At 43.8% G+C, this 18,767-nt stretch overlaps 3 protein-coding genes and 2 non-coding genes across 5 annotated transcripts in view; 3 read left to right on the top strand and 2 right to left on the bottom strand.

The window, feature by feature from the left end:
* Window positions 1-12,885, top strand: part of LOC128329717 (uncharacterized) — an 18,835-nt gene extending 5,950 nt beyond the window's left edge. Inside the window, exons 2-4 of the mRNA XM_053261329.1 lie at window positions 6,374-6,565; window positions 7,192-7,502; window positions 12,256-12,885. Of these exons, the coding sequence (XP_053117304.1) occupies window positions 6,374-6,565; window positions 7,192-7,502; window positions 12,256-12,817 (1,065 nt within the window). The 3' untranslated portion in view covers window positions 12,818-12,885. The remainder of the gene's footprint in view (window positions 1-6,373; window positions 6,566-7,191; window positions 7,503-12,255) is intronic.
* On the bottom strand, window positions 6,244-6,753 carry LOC128331869 (histone H2B 1/2/3/4/6-like). Its single transcript, XM_053265835.1, has one exon. The coding sequence runs from the start codon at window positions 6,677-6,679 to the stop codon at window positions 6,299-6,301; it is 381 nt and encodes a 126-aa protein (XP_053121810.1). The 5' UTR covers window positions 6,680-6,753; the 3' UTR covers window positions 6,244-6,298.
* On the top strand, window positions 7,030-7,563 carry LOC128331866 (histone H2A type 2-C-like). Its single transcript, XM_053265831.1, has one exon. It carries the CDS (start codon window positions 7,117-7,119, stop codon window positions 7,504-7,506), a length of 390 nt encoding a protein of 129 aa, XP_053121806.1. The 5' UTR covers window positions 7,030-7,116; the 3' UTR covers window positions 7,507-7,563.
* A 647-nt stretch (window positions 12,886-13,532) lies between the features above and the next one.
* Window positions 13,533-13,605, top strand: TRNAK-UUU (transfer RNA lysine (anticodon UUU)). Its single transcript has one exon. It is a non-coding gene; the product is annotated as a tRNA-Lys (tRNA).
* Window positions 13,606-14,014: 409 nt separating this feature from the next.
* On the bottom strand, window positions 14,015-14,096 carry TRNAS-GCU (transfer RNA serine (anticodon GCU)). Its single transcript has one exon. It is a non-coding gene; the product is annotated as a tRNA-Ser (tRNA).
* Between the last annotated feature and the right edge of the window lie 4,671 nt (window positions 14,097-18,767).

The raw sequence follows: 18,767 nt of genomic DNA, 5'->3' as shown, positions 1-18,767 counted from the left end.
AGGAGAATGACCTGAAAAGTGGCACACAAGCTGGTAACCTCCGGATTGGATTACTGCAATGTGCTCTATGTAGGGCTGCCTTTGGATGTAGTTCAGAAACTTCAGTTAGTTCAAAATGCGGCAGCCAGATTGGTCTCTGGGAGAAATCACATTTACCTGTTCTTAAACATTTGCACTGGCTGCTGATAATGTTTCCGGGCAAGGTTACAATTAGCTCGTTATTTGTTGTAAAGCCCTAGATCCATGCTACCTGAGAGAGCGTTTTTCTCTACAAGATCCCCAGCTCTCATTATGATCCGTCAGAAAAAGTTTGTTTCCGGGTGCCACCAGTTCAGCTGGTGGCGATCTGGGATTGGGCCTTCTCAATTGTCACCTCTGGGTTGTAGATTGTGTTCCCTGTGGAAATGGAAGAGGAGAGCTGGTCTTCTGGTAGCAAGCATGAATTGTCCCCTTTGTTAAGCAGAGGCTGCTCTGGTTTGCATTTGAATGGGAAACAGGTGTGAGCACTGTAAGATATTCCCCTCATGGGGTGGGGTTGCACTGGGAAGAGCCCCTGCCTGCTTGCATGCAGAAGGTTCCAAGTTCCCTCCTCGGCATCTCAAGATAGGGCTCCTGCCTGCAACCTGGGAGAAGCTGCTGCCAGTCTGTGTAGACGATACTGAGCTAGATGGACCAATGCTCTGACTCGGTATAAGGCAGCTTCCTATGTTCCTATCTTCCTTGAAGGACTTCAGGAAAGCCTTAAAGACCAATCTTTTTAGCCTGGCTTTTAATATCTGCTTTTGATTATAATCTGGCTAAAGTGTTTTTGTTTGTTTGTTTGTTTGTTTTAATTGTTTTATTATGTGCTTTTGATTTTAAAGTAAACCACCTTGAGCCACTTTAGGAAGGGCAGTATATAGATCGAATGAATGAATGAATGAATAATACAACATAAGGACAGCCCTGCTGGATCAGGCCCAAGGCCCATCTAGTCCAGCATCCTGTTTCACACAGTGGCCCACCAGATGCCGCTGGAAGCCTACAGCAGGAGTTGAGGGCATGCCCTCTCTCCTGCTGTGACTCCCCTGCAACTGGTACTCATATACATGAAGTGGAAGCAGCAGAGAGGCTGGTGAGGCTAGGAGCTCTCTCCTTGGCTCTGTGCAGGTGCCTCCACTACTACACTTCTTTTCTGGAAGAGGTCGTGGAGGAGGGAGGGGCCTGATATGATTCAGGACTCTGAGCAATTCTTTGGGGGCCTATGCCTAGTATGGGCCACTCCCTGATGATGCCCCTTCTTTTGAAAACGATGGCCCTCTAGTGCAGGAGTTTCCATGCTTGGGTCCCCAGATATTGTTGGACTACAACTGCCATCATCCACAGCCATGATGGCTAAAAGCTAGAGGAATGGATCCCCTGGTACTTCCATAATTTCGTCTGGATTAAGCTCTCTGGTTTGTTCACCCACATCGAGTCCATCACTGACCTCAAGCAGGTTCAGGTTTTTCTTCCTTGGATCCAGGGATGTAGTTGCAAATTCAGAAGTGCAGGTGGCCCCCATGACAGCCCCCAAGGCCATGCCCACCCCAACAGCCAGAGAAGCCGAGAAGTACTGTTGCTCCGTCCCTGCGCACCCCCCCCTTCCTCGGCACCCCTGCTTGGATCTCGTGCAAAAGAGAGACAGAGCTGGGAATGTTGTCAGAAGGGGTGGCAAGCAAAGTAACAACAAAGCCACAACAGACAGAGTTCTTGTGGCACTTTAAAGCCTAACCAATATATTGTAGCACAAGCTTTTCTAGAGTAAAGTCTATTTCAGCAGTTGTGCAAAGTGTTATCCGTTAACACGGGCCTGGATACATTTTCTTTGGATCTAGGAACCAGCCCCAAAATGTAGGAGCCAGTCAATGGACACTTGACAAAATTACCCACCTTACCTTAGTGACAGACATTGTGGAGGGGAAGGTAAAAGGTATTCCCTTTATTCCCTTCATAAGTAACATAACACAGAAACAGGGCCGCCTAGGACAAATACGGATTTTGTAAAATTACTACTATGTATATAAAGCCACCTAATGGTGCAGCGGGGAAATGCTTGACTAACAAGCAGAAAGTTGCTGGTTCGAATCCCCGCTGGTGTGTTTCCCTATTGGGCAGCAGCAATATAGGGACATCATCTCATACTGATAATGGTAAACCCCTCCTATATTCTACCAAAGAAAACCACAGGGCTCTGTGGGCGCCAGGAGTCGAAATCAATTTTATGGCACACTTTACTTTACCTTTACTATTTATATACCACTCTTCAATAAAATTCTCAAAGTGGTTTACATTGAATAATAAATAATACATAAATAAGATAGCCCCCTGTCCCCAGAGGGCTCACAATCTAAAAATAAGCATAAGGTAGACACCAGCAACAGCCACTAGAAGAATGCTGTGCTGGGGCTGGATAGGGCCAGTTGCTCTCCCCCTGCTAAATATGAGAGAATCACCACTTTGAAATATGTCTCTTTGCTCAGCTAGCAGGGGTTCTCTGAACTATCTCGGAATATACTAGTCTTGAGCCACAGTTAAATTTGTAATCACCATGGTTCCCTGGTGCCGGGAATTTGTCAAGCCTTGAGTTGACATGTATATAATATCTCACTGGAGCCAAATAGTGATGAATTTTAAGAATCCATGATAATTCTATAAGAATCAATGGTATCAAACACTGATGAGAGATCCAGAAGAATCAATAGGGGTACACTTTATTTTCTGGTACAAGTTATCCACCAAACAATTTTCAGTCCCAATTCCAAGTTAGCAGCCAGATGTAATATTGCAGATTTAATATTAGATTGCAAAATCCATTTTGTGTATTGCTCCATAAACCACCATGCACACTGCTGGAATTATGCCAATAGTATCTGAAAATCACTATCTGAATATGAATATGAATACGACTAATATTTTTATACTGCTTTTCAACAAATGTTCCTGAGTGGACAAAAGCACAACTGTGATTAAGGACTCTTATTTCCATAAATAGGTTTTATATGTTTCCACCAGGGAGAGCTTATGGTTGCTTGGGCAACTGAGATATCCTGAAGTATAGCAGCACGTTGCAAATTTAAATCTCATTAAAACTTCAAAGCAACATGTAAAAAGCAAATCATCTTCCAAAATAGGCCGTATTCTATTTTATTCTATTACAAGTATCTCTCTATTTGAAAGATCTGGGAATGTTATGGATGCATAGTTGGAGCATCTGCAGATTTGTGGGAGATACTGACAGACTCAGGGTAGCCTTCAGATATGTCAATTTCACAAAATCAGAAATTTTAAATACCTGTAAGTGGCCACCTCCCATAGACTTTTCCAGTGTAACGCAATGGAGTGGAATATTCATGGATGTAGAGGGCAGTTAGCAGACAATCAGGTTGACCTGATGTAACACAGCAGCAAGAAGTGGGGTGGGCGGGCTTGAATTTTCTTTGGATTTATTATAGAAACCCAACAGAAATGGCAGTTGTTTAGAAAGACATAAAAGGGGGAAATCAGCTTATTATTTATATAAGCCCCTTTTCAACTGAATGGTCCTCAAGGAAGCATACAAATGTTAGCAGGAATAATAACTGTAAAAACAAATATGAGAGAGAAAGTGGGGGGCAGCCCTTAGGCTGATGGCAGAGGTCAGAGAGTGGTCCCTTTGCTACATTTCTGCCACCCCCAACTGACAGCTGAAGCAAAGAGATCTGTTTTGGCAGGCAGGGAGGAAACACACACTCTGCAGTGGCTCTTGCGGTGGCTGATGGATCATAGGGCCAAGCTGATCAATGCCTTGTTATGATGTTTTTCCTGGGAGTCACGGGGTGCAACATCTCAGTGGCCCGTAGCTCCTTAGCCTGATGTCACAGGCCATGGGGTGCTTCCTTTCCCATCTGCTATCTGAGCAAATATCCGAACACATATGGTGAAATCAAAGACATGATCAGATTATGTAAAAACTAGGCTTTGAAGTTAAAGATGGTGCTCAGTTAGTGTTGCAATATAGCGGGTGCTGAATGGCATGTTTAGTACCACTTCATGCATGTGTATTTGCTTTATATTCCATTATTCAGCCCCAAAGGTAACCTATGTTACAAAGCATTATATAGAAAGTATGTCAGATAAATAAACATATCGGTCAGTCAGTCTGTCTATCTACCTTGAATAGTTGCAATTACCCAGCTATAATTAATATCTTGTTTTAACAAAGCCCATAGAACTACAGGTTGTTCAATGACTTAGGCTGTCTCCATTCTCTAATGAGCTTTAGAACATATTTACAGCATGCTTAGAAATAAACCAAGAAATATTGGTGGTATAGTGATGAGCATAGCTGCCTTCCAAGAAATTGACTCAGGTTTGATTCCTGGCCGGTGCAGAATGTTATTTTATTATGCCTCTTCCTTTCATTCTTGTTTTTCATTTTAGGCTACATTCCTCATGGGAAATTGTTTTATGAGATCACCTTGCTCTCTGTGTGTGTGTGTGCGCGTGTGTGCGTGTGCACGTGTATGGCCTGCCCCACAAACAACTTTGCAATGCCCAGACTGATTTGGACTAAATTTGGTTCATTTGTAATGCCAAATAGGGACACCTAAATGGTGTATGTATGTTGTGATGACATCATCCACCCCAATTCAAGATGGTGGATGCATAAGCATTAGAGATGGAAGCAGGTAACTGTGAATACTAACTGACTTGTATACGTGTTAAGAGTGTAGTGGTCATTAACCCTTTGAGAGCTCCTTCTTCTGCATGATCCCCACCGCACGCTAAGGTCATTTGAGTTGGTCAGCCTCCAGTTACCACCAGTATGTCTGGTAGTGACTCAGAGGTGAGCCTTCTCTGTAGCTGTCCCTGGGCTGCAGAATGCACTCCCGGCAGAAACCCGTAGCTTGAGTTCATTGTTGGCCTTCAAGAGAGCCCTTAAGACCTATCTGTTTGACCTGGACTTCCAGGATTTTTAAATAGTTCTAAAAAAATTTAATTGTGAATGGTTTAAAATTGTTTGTTTTGTATTGATTGTTTTAAAACGACGGATGCAGGTTTTCTTATTGGTGCTGTGCAAAGCCCATTGTTTGGATGGGACAGTATTTTATTTATTTATTTATTTTTACATTTATATCCTGCTCTTCCTCCAATGAGCCCAGAGCGGTGTACTACATACTTGAGTTTCTCCTCACAACAACCCTGTGAAGTAGGTTAGGCTGAGAGAGAGGTGACTGGCACCTCTGAATGGGGATTTGAACTCAGGTCTCCCTGGTCCTAGTCCAGCACTCTAACCACTACACCACACTGGCTCACACTGGTATATGAATGTAATAAATAAATAAATAAATAAACCTTGATATCCATAAATGAATTCCAGAACCCATTTCAAGATGGTGGCCATGCTGTCTTCCTCCCTAGCAACTTTGCAATGCCGGAACCAATTTGGATCACACATGGTACAGTTGTAATGTCCACAGGAATATTTCAATTGTATGTTCTTAGCTTACTTTCCTCATAGAAAATAGCCTTGTGAGATCGCCTTGCTGTGTGTGTGTGCGTGCGCACGCACACGCACGTGCTCTCCCCCTTACAACTATGCAAGGCCTGGACAAACTTGGATCAAATTTACTTCAGCTGTAGTGTTGCATAGAGACATTTCAATGACATGTTTTACAATGATGTGATTATCTCATTGCCACCCTCCACTTATGCACGGTGCACTGTTCTTAGAGGAGGATCTAGTGTTTTACTGAACCTTGCATATTGCATTTGGTGTTTAACAAACAGAGCATGATGTTCCTAGTTATCAATTAAAATTATAATGAAAGGAAAGGTGGATTAGTTCTTACCAGGATGTCTTGTTTCAAAATGAGAAAACAAACCTTCCTTTCATAAAGAGGCTCATACAATAGCAGAACCTGAAGCAGTTCAAGGATTCTATGTGGTGACAAGAAAACTACCATAACTGGACTCCAAGAAATGTGTGCAAATAAATCTAGTCATTTACTGAAATATGAACACTTTTCGTGTTGAGCTTATGTTAAGGGTTGCAACAGATTATTTTATGATGTACCGCTTTTTAAAACTCCTGAGCCCCGCCTATTTCTTTTGCTGTGTAAATTGCTGACTTTTTTTTTGTTGAATATTTATAATTGCATCCCTTTGTAAATCAAGCTAGCATCAAACCAAATCCTTTAAAAGCTTGTTCACACACGTGTTCAGAGCTCTTTTCTTGAGAAGTTGGGTGGCTCTTAAAAGAGCCTTTGGGTTTTGAACTGTCTTCTCGGGAAGAGATTTATTTGGAGCTGGTGTACTTGGTGACCGCCTTGGTGCCTTCAGACACGGCGTGCTTGGCCAACTCTCCCGGCAGCAAGAGGCGCACGGCCGTCTGGATCTCCCGGGAAGTGATGGTGGAGCGCTTGTTGTAGTGGGCCAGGCGGGAGGCCTCGGCGGCGATGCGCTCGAAGATGTCGTTGACGAAGGAGTTCATGATGCTCATGGCCTTGGAGGAGATGCCGGTGTCGGGGTGGACCTGCTTCAGCACCTTGTAGACGTAGATGGAGTAGCTCTCCTTCCTGCTCTTCTTGCGCTTCTTGTCCCCCTTCTTCTGGGTCTTAGTCACGGCTTTCTTAGAGCCTTTCTTGGGCGCAGGCGCTGATTTCGCTGGCTCAGGCATGGCGCGACAACACTAAATGATCTCTGTACCGACGGTCTAAACCCACCGCAGCATATACTTAGAAAAGAAACACAGGCTCAAGTCACCCTATTTATAGCATTCTGCATTACAACAACTAATTACATCAATCCCACCTTCTAATATCTTATTGGCTGGAAGAACTAGTCTTGTTCCCGCAGAATTAGATAACCAAACGAACTGCTGGATGCCGCTTCCCCAATTCTTATTGGACCGCTGCGGAAACGGCACAACCAATGGGATTAGCCGAGATATACCCTTTTCCCATTGGGCAGCTTGATCACGTGCTGACATAAGACAAACCAATGACTTTTCAGACTTACAAGCCCGCGGTAACAGATAAATAACCCGGAGAAGGCTCTGCAGCTACAGTTCTCGTTTTCGCTCTCTAAGCAAGATAGTCTCGAGAAGCTCCAAAGATGTCTGGACGTGGAAAGCAAGGAGGCAAAGCTAGAGCGAAGGCCAAGACTCGTTCATCCCGTGCTGGGCTGCAGTTCCCGGTGGGTCGTGTGCACCGTCTGCTGAGAAAAGGCAACTATGCTGAGCGTGTCGGAGCTGGCGCGCCCGTCTATCTGGCTGCAGTGCTCGAATACTTGACCGCTGAGATCCTGGAGCTGGCTGGCAACGCTGCCCGGGACAACAAGAAGACCAGGATCATCCCTCGCCACTTGCAGCTGGCCATCCGCAACGACGAGGAGTTGAACAAGCTGCTGGGCAAAGTCACCATCGCCCAAGGAGGAGTCCTGCCCAACATCCAGGCAGTGCTGTTGCCCAAGAAGACCGAGAGCCACAAAGCCAAAGGAAAGTAAACTGGCTCGGCTTTGCTCTCTACAGGAATAAACCCAAAGGCTCTTTTAAGAGCCACCCACTACTTCAGTAGAAGAACTGAATATCTCATAGTGGAAACTATCTGTCTATGTATTTTGCTACAGTATCTGAAAGCTCCCCAAGTACAAAAAACATGTTTAACTGAGTCTTCTTCAGTTAGTAATTAATTACAGTAGTCTTGTTAAAGGAGTTTACCGTGCAGTCCTGTGGTTGTCTCACTATGCTTGATGAGGCTTCTCATTAACTTGATGGAGTTTAGAATCATGTTTTGGACCAGTCTGAAAGCCCCCAAAGACTTATCAACTTTTCTCTTAAAAATAAGAGTTTAGAAGTTAGTGTTATATCTCACTTTTCAACCAGGTTTGGAGAGGAGAGCTGGTCTTGTAGCAAGCATGACTTGACCTCTTAAGCAGGGTCTGCCCTGGTTGCATATGAATGGGAGACTTTATTTGTGTGAGCCCTGTAAGATATTCCCCTTAGGGAATGGAGCTGCTCTGGGAAGAGCAGAAGGTTCTAAGTTGCCTCTCTGACATCTCCAAGATAGGACAAGATTTTTTTTTTTTTGAACCAACAAACTATCAAAGCATACAGTACGTTGCCAAAGCACAATTATATACAAAGTGGTTGTTTATACATCATATATCTACAAAGATTTACACACAAGGATTTGGAAACCCACAGAAAGGGCTGAGAGAGATTCCTGCCTGCAGCTTTGGAGAAGCCGCTGCCAGTCTGTAAACAATACTGAACTAGATGGACATATGGTCTGACTCAGCTTCCTATGTTCCTAAGTTTGACTTCCCAATCAAGTTACAACAATTAAATGCCACCACTAAGTGTTTGTGTGAGACTGTGGGGCGGGGCATGCCTCACGGAATAGATGCAAAAACATTTCCTTCCTGGCAACTGTTATATTGTCTCTAAATGCAGAGCTTCCATTTATCAAGGTTGCTGATAAGACAAACTTTCAATGAATTTGGATAATCCCATTTTATTATTGTTAACAATATTGGGCAACAGACTAGTGAGTCATGACTAAGTACCACTGAAATAAATGAAATAGTGCTAGTCCTAATTTATTTATTATTTATTTGTTCAATTTTAAATCACTCTTACAGAATAGCTCCATTCATTTCCATGGGACTAGTGCCATGACTAATCTGGATGTTGTCCATCCATATACAGTTTTTCAACAACAACAAAGCCATTAAAGCAGTTACACAGCAAAAAGTTCAAAAAGTCCTTTTTGTTCCCTGTTCAAAAAGGTTTTGCAATATAAAACACACCCTCACTCAAGGCAGCAGCAACAGCCACTGGGGGGTGGGGGGGTGGGTGCTGCATTGGGCTGAGAAGGGATAATTGCTCACTCCCAGCTAAATATGAGCTTCACCATTCTAAAAGGTGCCTCTTTGCCCAGTTAGCAAGGTTTTTAAATCAGCTTAACTCAGTAGCCTTAACCACACTTTGTAGCAGAAAATTCCATCATGTCTTGTGTTGCATCCTCAGTCTGTCTTCAGATTTGCTATCTTTTCCTTTCCCTACATTCCTCTTTATGAAATCTCTCTTAATTTATTTCTGGCACTTTCTACAGTGATCTTTCTCACAAATCAAATTTCTATTATGGTCAACAACCAGCTTCATAGAGTGAATAATCACTATACAACAACAAGAGTAACAAGTCTCTTTCTCACAGCATTCAACTGATTTCTTCCCTTGCTCCTGAAGATAATTAGATTTATAATATATGACTTCTGCCTCGTATTTCTCCATAAAGTCTCTTTATCCTGATTTGCATCCTGTTCATTCCACGGGATCAGTTCTTGGGGGAAAACCCAGTTTTCATAATAGTAGTTAAATGCAAGGGTCTCTTATTCCTCTTGAACTCTCAGCAGATTTTAGCATATTGTTAAAATCTGTCTCCTTTTAGCTGTTTCGGTCGTTTCCAGTCTTTGGTCTGTGATTGGCATGGTACGATCATGCAATGAAAAGCCAGTCCCTCCTTGCAGGCCTATGAAATCAGGGTTTTTCCATTTTCTTCTCAACGATCTCCCTCACATTCACTTGTCTCTACCTTGAACTCTGCCACCAAAATGATTAATCTTGATAATCATTGTTCTGATTGCATTCATTTACTCCCTAGTCCCTTCAGTTTGCTATGATAGCTAACAGAACCCTCATGTTCAAGGGCAGTTTACCAGTGAACACCAGTTGTTGGGGGTGGGGAAAATTATTATTTAATTGCTATTGTTATTATTATTTTACATTTTATATCCCGCACTTCCTCCAAGGAGCCCAGAGCGGTGTACTACATACTTGAGTTTCTCCTCACCACAACCCTGTGAAGTAGGTTAGGCTGAGAGAGAAGTGACTGGCCCAAAGTCACCCAGCAAGTCTCATGGCTGAATGGGGATTTGAACTCTGATCTCCCCGGTCCTAGTCCAGCACTCTAAACACTGCATTAGGAGGCTGCTTGTGGATTTCTTGTTTGCATATGTGGAAAGCTACTGTTTGCCACTGTGGAAAGCAGGATGTTGGCCTAAGTCAGGCATCCCCAAACTGCGGCCCTCCAGATGTTGCTGAACTACAATTTCCAGCATACCCAGCCACAAAAAATTGTGTCTAGGGATGCTGATAGTTGTAGTTCAGTGACATCTGGAGGGCCGCAGTTTGAGGATGCCTGGCCTAAGTCAACCTGGGTCCTGATCCGGTGCAGTACTACTTATGGCTTCCAGTTCCACTTCATAGCTGGCAGAAAAGTACCTTGGAATTCACTTTCACACCACATGTGTAACTCATTATAAGAAAGAAAGGGCATCTTTATATTTTAAAACTCTATTGACTATCAAGAATTATATATATATATATATATATATATATATATATATATATATATGCAAGCTTCTGGCAGGGAAAGAGGAAAGCAGCGACGCTGGAGGTGAGGCGGGAAACAAAACGTCTGTGGTGGAGACAAAATGGCAGCGGGGCAGGTAGGAGAAGGAAGGAGTGGGCAGGGAGAAAATGGTGGTGGGTGGGCAAGAAAACAGGAGCAGCGGTGAGCATGGGAAGAAATTGGTAGTGGTGGGTGGGCAGGCGGGGGAAACTAGAGGCGCAGATGCTCTGCAACTGGCCCAGCTAGTATTACTTATTACACTAAGATGCCAAACTTGAAGCAGTTTTTAAAAAATAAACAATTTCAAGACCCGTCAATATTGTGGAAAATGTAAGTCTAAAAAGCATATGTACATTGATACCAACTGAGAACTGTCCTCTTCAACTGCCTGTAGTCATTACTCATATAAGCAACATAGGAAGCTGCCTTATACCAAGTCAGATCCTTGGTCCATCTAACTTAGTATTGTCTATGGGCAGTGACTCTTCAAGGTTTCAGGCAGGAGTCTTTCCCAATCCTGCCTGGAGATTCCAGGATTCCAGGGATTAAACCTGGGACCTTCTGCATGCAAAGCAGATGCTCTGCTACTGAGCTACAGTCCCATAAACCAAGCTATACCAATTTTACCCAGAAAGAGAAACAGCATGGTGGTCTGGGGCACAAATTAGAAAGAAAAATGAGTTCTTCATTAGGTTTGGCACAAGAGAGGAAGCTACAAGTGTGTCAGCCTGCCTTGCAAAACAGTATGGCTTTCAAGAACACAGCGGCTTCACTATACTTGCTAACTGAGCAAAGGGTTCACCTTTTAAAAGTGGTGATTCTCTTTATTCAGCAGAGTGAGAGCAACTGGTCCAATCCAGTCCCACCACAGCATCCCTCCAGTGGCTGTTGCTGGTGTCTATCTTATGTTTATTTTTAGACTGTAAGCCCTTTGGGGACATGGAGTCATCTTATGTATTTATTATTTTTATGTGTAAACTGCTTTGGGAACTCTTGTGGGAAAGCAGTATATTAATAATAATAATAATAATAATAATAATAATAAAATAAACAAGCAATAATTAGTAATTAATAATAATAGTATCATTGAACAAGGTTGGACAAGTGTCCCTGGCTGGCAAAATGTCCTCTTTGCTCTCATGGTGGAGAGTATGTTTTATTATCCACATAGGAGGGAGAGTAAGAGGGTGCCAAGAATGTTTTGGTTTCCGCCGTGTCCTTACAGTTCTTGAGCAAAGGAGAATATGGGGGCCCATCCTTGTCTATAGGCTCCTGATACACCTATGAGCTTTCGATTATTGTTGTCAGCTTCAGCTCCATCCATTAATTTACCTGGGGCGGGGGGGGGGGGAGAAATGTTAATATACAATTAAATCTTTTGTACCTTTTAATCTAGTAATGCCTTCTGTCTGGCTTTTAAGTATTGAACCACACTCCTCTGCTTTCTCAGATGCTTTTAGGAAAGTTACATCCTCTCTCCCCTGCCCTAGATTCTGCCAAAGCAACACTTTGATTGATTGATGAATATATATCCCACTTTTCCTTACACGAATATTTTCAGGGTGGCTAATAAAAGAAAATTGAAAAAACAAAATAGAAACAATAATATCAAACCACAATGTGAGTGCAACAACAAAGCAGAAAAATGACGGCAGATATAGGGGCCATTAATATATAATGGGAAGTGTTCTAGTCAGAGTTTCTGCATCTGCATCTGAGCTTATTCTGCAGGATAAGCAGTGAGAGCCGCGTTTAGAAAGAAGAACTGATTGCAAGAGGCGACGTTTTGCCTTTCTAAAAGAATGTCGCGGTTTTGCAATGCTGTCCAATCCCTGCCCAGGCCGGGAAATTCAAACGCTGCAAAGGTTCCATTCATCCCCTTCAGCCAATCAGCGGAGAGCGAGTTGGCTATAAAAACCCATCCTCAGCGCTGCCTTTTTCTAATTTGCTTGCTTTGGCTTAAGAAGGGTTCCTTTAGAGAAAGGGGAGAAATGGCCCGTACCAAGCAAACAGCTCGCAAGTCCACCGGCGGGAAGGCGCCGCGCAAGCAGCTGGCCACCAAGGCCGCCCGGAAGAGCGCCCCGGCCACGGGAGGCGTCAAGAAGCCCCACCGCTACCGGCCAGGCACCGTGGCCCTGCGCGAGATCCGGCGCTACCAGAAGTCGACGGAGCTGCTGATCCGCAAGCTGCCCTTCCAGCGGCTGGTGCGCGAGATCGCGCAGGACTTCAAGACCGACCTGCGCTTCCAGAGCTCGGCGGTGATGGCCCTGCAGGAGGCCAGCGAGGCGTACTTGGTTGGCCTCTTTGAGGATACCAACCTCTGCGCCATCCACGCCAAGCGCGTCACCATCATGCCCAAGGACATCCAGCTGGCCCGCCGCATCCGGGGCGAGAGGGCTTAAGGCGCCGCCGCAGCAGCAGCAGGGAAAGAGAATTGCAGCCAACATCAACAAAGGCTCTTTTAAGAGCCGCCTACCTATTCAGGAAAGAGTTGCATTCATAAGCTAAGAAACTAAAAAATACAAGCCCTAGATTTCATGGGCAAGATTTTGGACAGGTCATACTATATGCATCCCTATACTATGAAAATGCGTACTTTTCAGTTGTGATGTCATTGGAAGGAGTAAATTGTAAGACGCGTGGGCTATCGAAGGTACTCGATAGATAGGAATTTCACCAGATCTGGTTAAATTAAAGGTTGCGGGGAAAGGTCTATTCGAAACTTGGAAGGGGGCGGGAAGGCGAGTGCTTGCTTTCCGATTATGCATGCAGGGATACAGCCCAGGAAGCGCCATGCTAAGGTTTCCCGCCAATAACGTATGAAAACCTCTAAGATGGCGTCTGCCGTTCTTTGCAAGATAAAGGGAGGAGAGGACACCCTTTGATCTATGGTCACTTTAAAAATGATTAACCGATTAATCCACTAAATATTTCATTAATAATTCCTAGAAAATGTGTAAACTGGATGTCAATAGTTATTCTCTTGAAAAATATATATTTAAAAGCACAGTTATCTAATTACTGAAAGCACACCATCAAAGACAATATATAAAATTGATTAAAAAATACATTGGAATAAATACTTTTAATAATTTTTTTAGAAGAACCATTCTAGAAGCCCGGGTAGCTCAGTCGGTAGAGCATCAGACTTTTAATCTGAGGGTCCAGGGTTCAAGTCCCTGCTCGGGCGGTCTACTTTTCTTTCCCTACCTTATTCAAACTCTTTGAAAAAAATAAAAACAGAGTACATGGTGTGTCAGTTAATGTCATCAAAACTTCAATGAGGCAGTTAGTAACATGCGGCTCTACACGTTAATTTCAAAGGGATTAATCATAAACATTAACCATTCGGTGTGGGAACTAGCATGCCACAGATCCTCTTGAGCTCGTCTGGCACTTCTTAGAGAAAAGAGAGAGAAGAGAGAGGGAGATAAAATTATCTAGAAAGGACTCTTGCAATGTATATTACGGCCACTGAGACGGTCTTGGCATCGAAGAAGAGCAAACTGAGTGTGAAATATGCAAAATTTAGGTCTGTGCTACTGATTTCTGAAAATGCCCGAACATTGGAACAGAGTGTTGAATTTGTAAAAAGCAACCGACGAAGGTGGGATTCGAACCCACGCGTGCAGAGCACAATGGATTAGCAGTCCATCGCCTTAACCACTCGGCCACCTCGTCTGATATAAGCTTTGCGGTTTGAGCTCTTCTTCCTTGGAAACTCATCTTTCACTTGAAATTTGTATTATTTTTGCTCTTGTCGACTTCATACAATCTGTTTGTTGCTACACTGGCTTTAGTTTACATGCATGTGGCAAAAGCAAAGCAAAACAAACCAGCAAGCCTACTACATTATTGTACTAGAAGAGAAATAACTGGAATGGAGCTCAAATCCCCGCTTAGACATCCTTTTCGCAAGGGGACTTTGGAGCAGGCACCAGGAATTAACCTAGCCCACCTCACAGGGTTGTTATTAAGCATAAATTATGGAAAAGCCCTTTGAACGCTGTTCCAAGCTCCTTATAGATGCAATTGTGATAAATATAAAGAATACATTGTTTTATTAAAGTTGGACACAATTGTTGGAAGCAAATCTGATCATGAAAGCTATAACACAGGGCCTTGTAACCGTTTGTGGGGACTTTGTCCAATCCTTATCCAAAAAACCAAAACTAAATGAATGTGCTGCAATAATTCCATTAATTATTTGCATTCAATGCTGCATATTTTGTTCAAAGGAAGAATGTGCTATAATTTAGATCTTTAAACATGGTCCTGCTGCAAGATGCACCCCATTAAAATGTTCACTGTGACAAGTTAGTATTGTTATTACAAATATTTATGTTCCACTTCTCAACAAAAAGGTCTCAAAGGGGTTTACCCAGAAAAGGTTAGATGCTTCCCTGTTCCCAAAGGGCTCATAATCCAAAAAGACACATAAGGCAGATATCAGCAACACCCACTGAAGGGATGCTGTGCTGGGGTTGGATAGGGCCAGGTGCTCTCCCTCGCTAAATAAAAGAGAGTTACCATTTTTAAAAGTGCCTCTGCTCAGTTCACAGGAATTTTAAAGATGAGGTTCTTTAAAAGGACATAATGTTTGCATGTAGCAGTAGCTAGCCCTTTATCGGTGTCTGAAGCATACGGACCAGTGGTAGAGACAGAGGAGGGGTTTAGACCAACATATAAGGATACAGCTCCTGTGGGTTAGGTGGATCCATCCATGCATCTATGTAATTCAGTTTCTTGTCACTTGTTTCCTTAATTTTTGCTGATTCACACCCAAATCTTGGAACTGGGTCAACTTAAAATGTCATGTTTAGAAATTCCAGCAGGGTAGCATTGTTAGCTATGATATACCTGTTACACCCAATGCAAAAAGGAGTCTAGTTATATGAGGTTGATGAGGTTGAGACTGCCTTGGTCGGCCTGATGGATGATCTCCAATTGTCAAAGGGAGTGTGACTCTGCTGATCCTTTTGGATCTCTCTGTGCTTTCAGTACCATCAACCATGGTATTGTTCTGGTCAGCCCGAGGGAGATGGGATTGGGTGGCACTGTTTTACAGTGGTTCTGTTACTACCTCTCTGGTAGATTCCAGATGGTGTAATTTGGAGATTGCTGTTCTGCGAAGCGAGAACTGAAGTATGGAATTCCACAAGGCTCCATACTGTCTCAAAGGCTCTTTAACATCTTCATGAAACCGCTGGGAGAGATCATCAGAAGGTTTGGTGCAGGGTGTTATCAATATGCTGATTATACCCAGATCTATTTCTCCATGTCAACCTCATCAGCCAGAAAATGGCATATCTTCCCTAAACAACTTCCTGGAGGTGGTAATGGGCTGGATGAGGGATAACAAACTAAAGTTGAATCCAAATAAGATGGAGGTACTGACTGTGGGGGGTTGGGACCCAAGAGATGGGGTTCAAATCTGCCTGTCCTGGATGGGGTTACACTCCCCATGAAAGATCAGGTGTAGAGCTTGGGAGTGCTCCTGGATCCAAACTCTCCCTGGTTTCTCAGGAGGCAGTGGCCAGGAGTGCTTTTTATCAGCTTTGGCTGATACATCAGCTACATCTATTTCTGGAGGTAAATGACCTTAAAACAGTGGTACATCTGCTGGTAACCTCCAGGCTTTACTGTAATGCACTCTACATGGGGCTGCCTTTGTATGGAGTCTGTAACTTACAGAATGTGGCAGTCAGATTGGTCTCTGGGACAACCTGAAGGGAGACCATAACATGACACCGGTTTTAAAAGAACTGCACTGGCTGTTGATATGTTTCTGGGCGATATACAAAGTGCTGGTTATTACCTATAAAGCCCTTAATGACTTGGGCCCAGAGTATTTAAGAGAGCACTTTCTTTGTCATGGACCCTGTTGCCTATTATGAGTTTCTGGAGACATCCGGTTACGGTTGCCACCATCTTGTTTGGTGGCGATCTGGGACCATGCTTTCTCTGTGCCTGCCCCAGGGCTTTGGAATATGCTCCCTTTTGAAACAAGAACATTTCCGTCTCTGTCTGTTTTCAGGAAGATGCACCTGTTCTTGCAGGCTTTTAACTAGAATTAATTTTTAATATTATGTTTTAACAACTTGTTTTATGGATTTTTAATCTGGTGTGGTGATGCAAATGGTCTTCGCACATACGTGGAAGTCACGCAAACTGCCTCTGTGCATGTGCGGAGACTGGAACCAGTCTGCGGTAATGGGGGGGGGAGGATTAGCGGGGCCTAGAGGAGCTGCTGCCCCTCCACCACCGGGAGCCAGCGCTGTGGGTAAGGTGCCCTCTTGCCCACTCCCCCGCCCTTTCAACACCCTTTTAGTTGTTAGGGTTCCCCCTTTGCTTATAAATGGGAATCCTTACCAGGTTCCCCTTTACGAGCATCCCGAACCGAGCTGATCCGATTTGATCCCATTCAAGTGCATGAACCAACCACCAGCCAGTTCTAACGAACCAGTTTGCAGACCGGTGGTTCAGTTCGAATTCAGTTCAAATTAGAACTGAACTGTCCAGAATTGTTCCATGCACACCCCTAGCAACCATCACTGGAGGGATGCTGTGCTGGGGTTGGATAGATTACGGACAATTGCTCTCCCCCTTTACCACTTTACCACAAAGACAATTTACCACTTTAAAAAGTGCTTCTTTGTTAAGTTAGTAGGATTCCAGTCGTGAGCATAAGCCACATGATCATTGACTCAGTTCTGTTGTTTATTACACCTCACTTTAATAAGTTACCCCCTTATAGAAAAGTGAGGGCAAACTTCACAGACTAGAGTGGGCTTTTGAGCAATGTTTCTGGAACGCAAGAAACAGAAATTTTACCTTGCAATGCTTCACCATTGTATTTAATATGCCATTTTCTGCATGTGCACATTAAAGTGTGAAATACTGCTGTGTGCAATACTGCTGTGCCTGAACACATGAGCTCCATATCAGCAAAGCCCTCATTGCTGGAGGATGCTAATTTTATCCTGGACAAAACCACGGCTTCCTGTCCCTGGATCTGTATCTGGAGCATCAATAATTCTAGCCTCATAGTGACTAGAATTGTTTATCGATATTAAACAATTCATGTAAAATGTTTCATGTAAAATGCCACAATTTATAACCATACATGGAAGCACATTGCTACATTAATTGCAGAAAAGCTTTCTTGTTATAAATTCTGTGTCCCTTTGTTAACTCCCACCTCCTTTATGGTGCAGTGGGGAAGCAACCTGCCTAGAGAACAGGAGACTGTGGGGTTCAAATCCCCACTGAAGTGTTTGCCAGAATATGGGAAATTCCTATTTCGGGCAGCAGCGATATAGGAAGGTGCTGAAAGGCATCATCTCCCTGCTAACTGGGCAAAGAGGCACCTTTTACCATGGTGATTCTCTTTATTTAGCAGGGGGAGAGTAACTGGCCCTATCCACCCCCAGCACAGTACTTCCAGTGACTGCCGCTGGTGTCTATCTTATGTTTCGTTTTAGAATGTGAGCCCTTTGGGGACAGGGAGCCATCTTATTTATTTATTGTTTCTCTTTGTAAACCGCCCTGAGCTATTTTTGGAAGGGCGGTATAGAAATCATCATCATCATCATCATCATCTCAAATTGCATGAGAGAAGGCAATGGTAAACCACTCCTGTATTCTACCAAGAAAACCACATGGGTCTATGGTCGACAGGAGTTGACACCGACTTTATGTTCTTTCCCTTTTCTTTCTGCATCTCATATCATAGCACATGTGCTGTTACTATGATACTACTCAGGCGCGGAGCCAGCCGAATGGCACTCTGTGTCCAGCCCCGCCCAGTGGCCCCTCTAGTGACACCCCGTGCATGTGATGTCATGCGCACGGGGGCATGGCTTGGGCTATGGAGAGCCCAAGCCCCCATCCATTTCAGGCAGCATTTGCTGCCTGGCAGCCTTTATTTCCCTTTCACTCCTTCCAGCGAGGGAGAGAAAGAAGTAAATGCTGTCAGGCAGCAAGCACTGCCTGAAATGGATGGGGGAAAGCTTGCTCAGGCTCTCTGGAGCCCAGGCATGGGCTTCCGGAGCCCGAGCCATGCCCCCTGTGGGCTTTGGTGGCCTTTTTCATTGGTGTACCAGGTTCTTTGAACCTGTTCGCACAATGGTGGTTCCGCCCCTGATAACACTGTGAATATTTATATGCCACTCTTCAACAGAAGTCCTCAAAGCAGTTCAGACAGAAAAATAAATAGTAAATAAGATGGCTTCTTGTCCCAAAATGGCTCACAATCTTAAAAGAAACACAAAGTAGACACCAGCAACCACTGGAGAGGTGCTATGCTGGAGTTGGTTGCAGACAGTTGCTTTCCTCCTGTTAAATAGAAGA

This window comes from Hemicordylus capensis, chromosome 6, assembly GCF_027244095.1.
Source record: "Hemicordylus capensis ecotype Gifberg chromosome 6, rHemCap1.1.pri, whole genome shotgun sequence".
Classification (NCBI taxonomy): domain Eukaryota; kingdom Metazoa; phylum Chordata; class Lepidosauria; order Squamata; family Cordylidae; genus Hemicordylus; species Hemicordylus capensis.
This window is presented reverse-complemented; position numbering and strand designations above follow the sequence as displayed.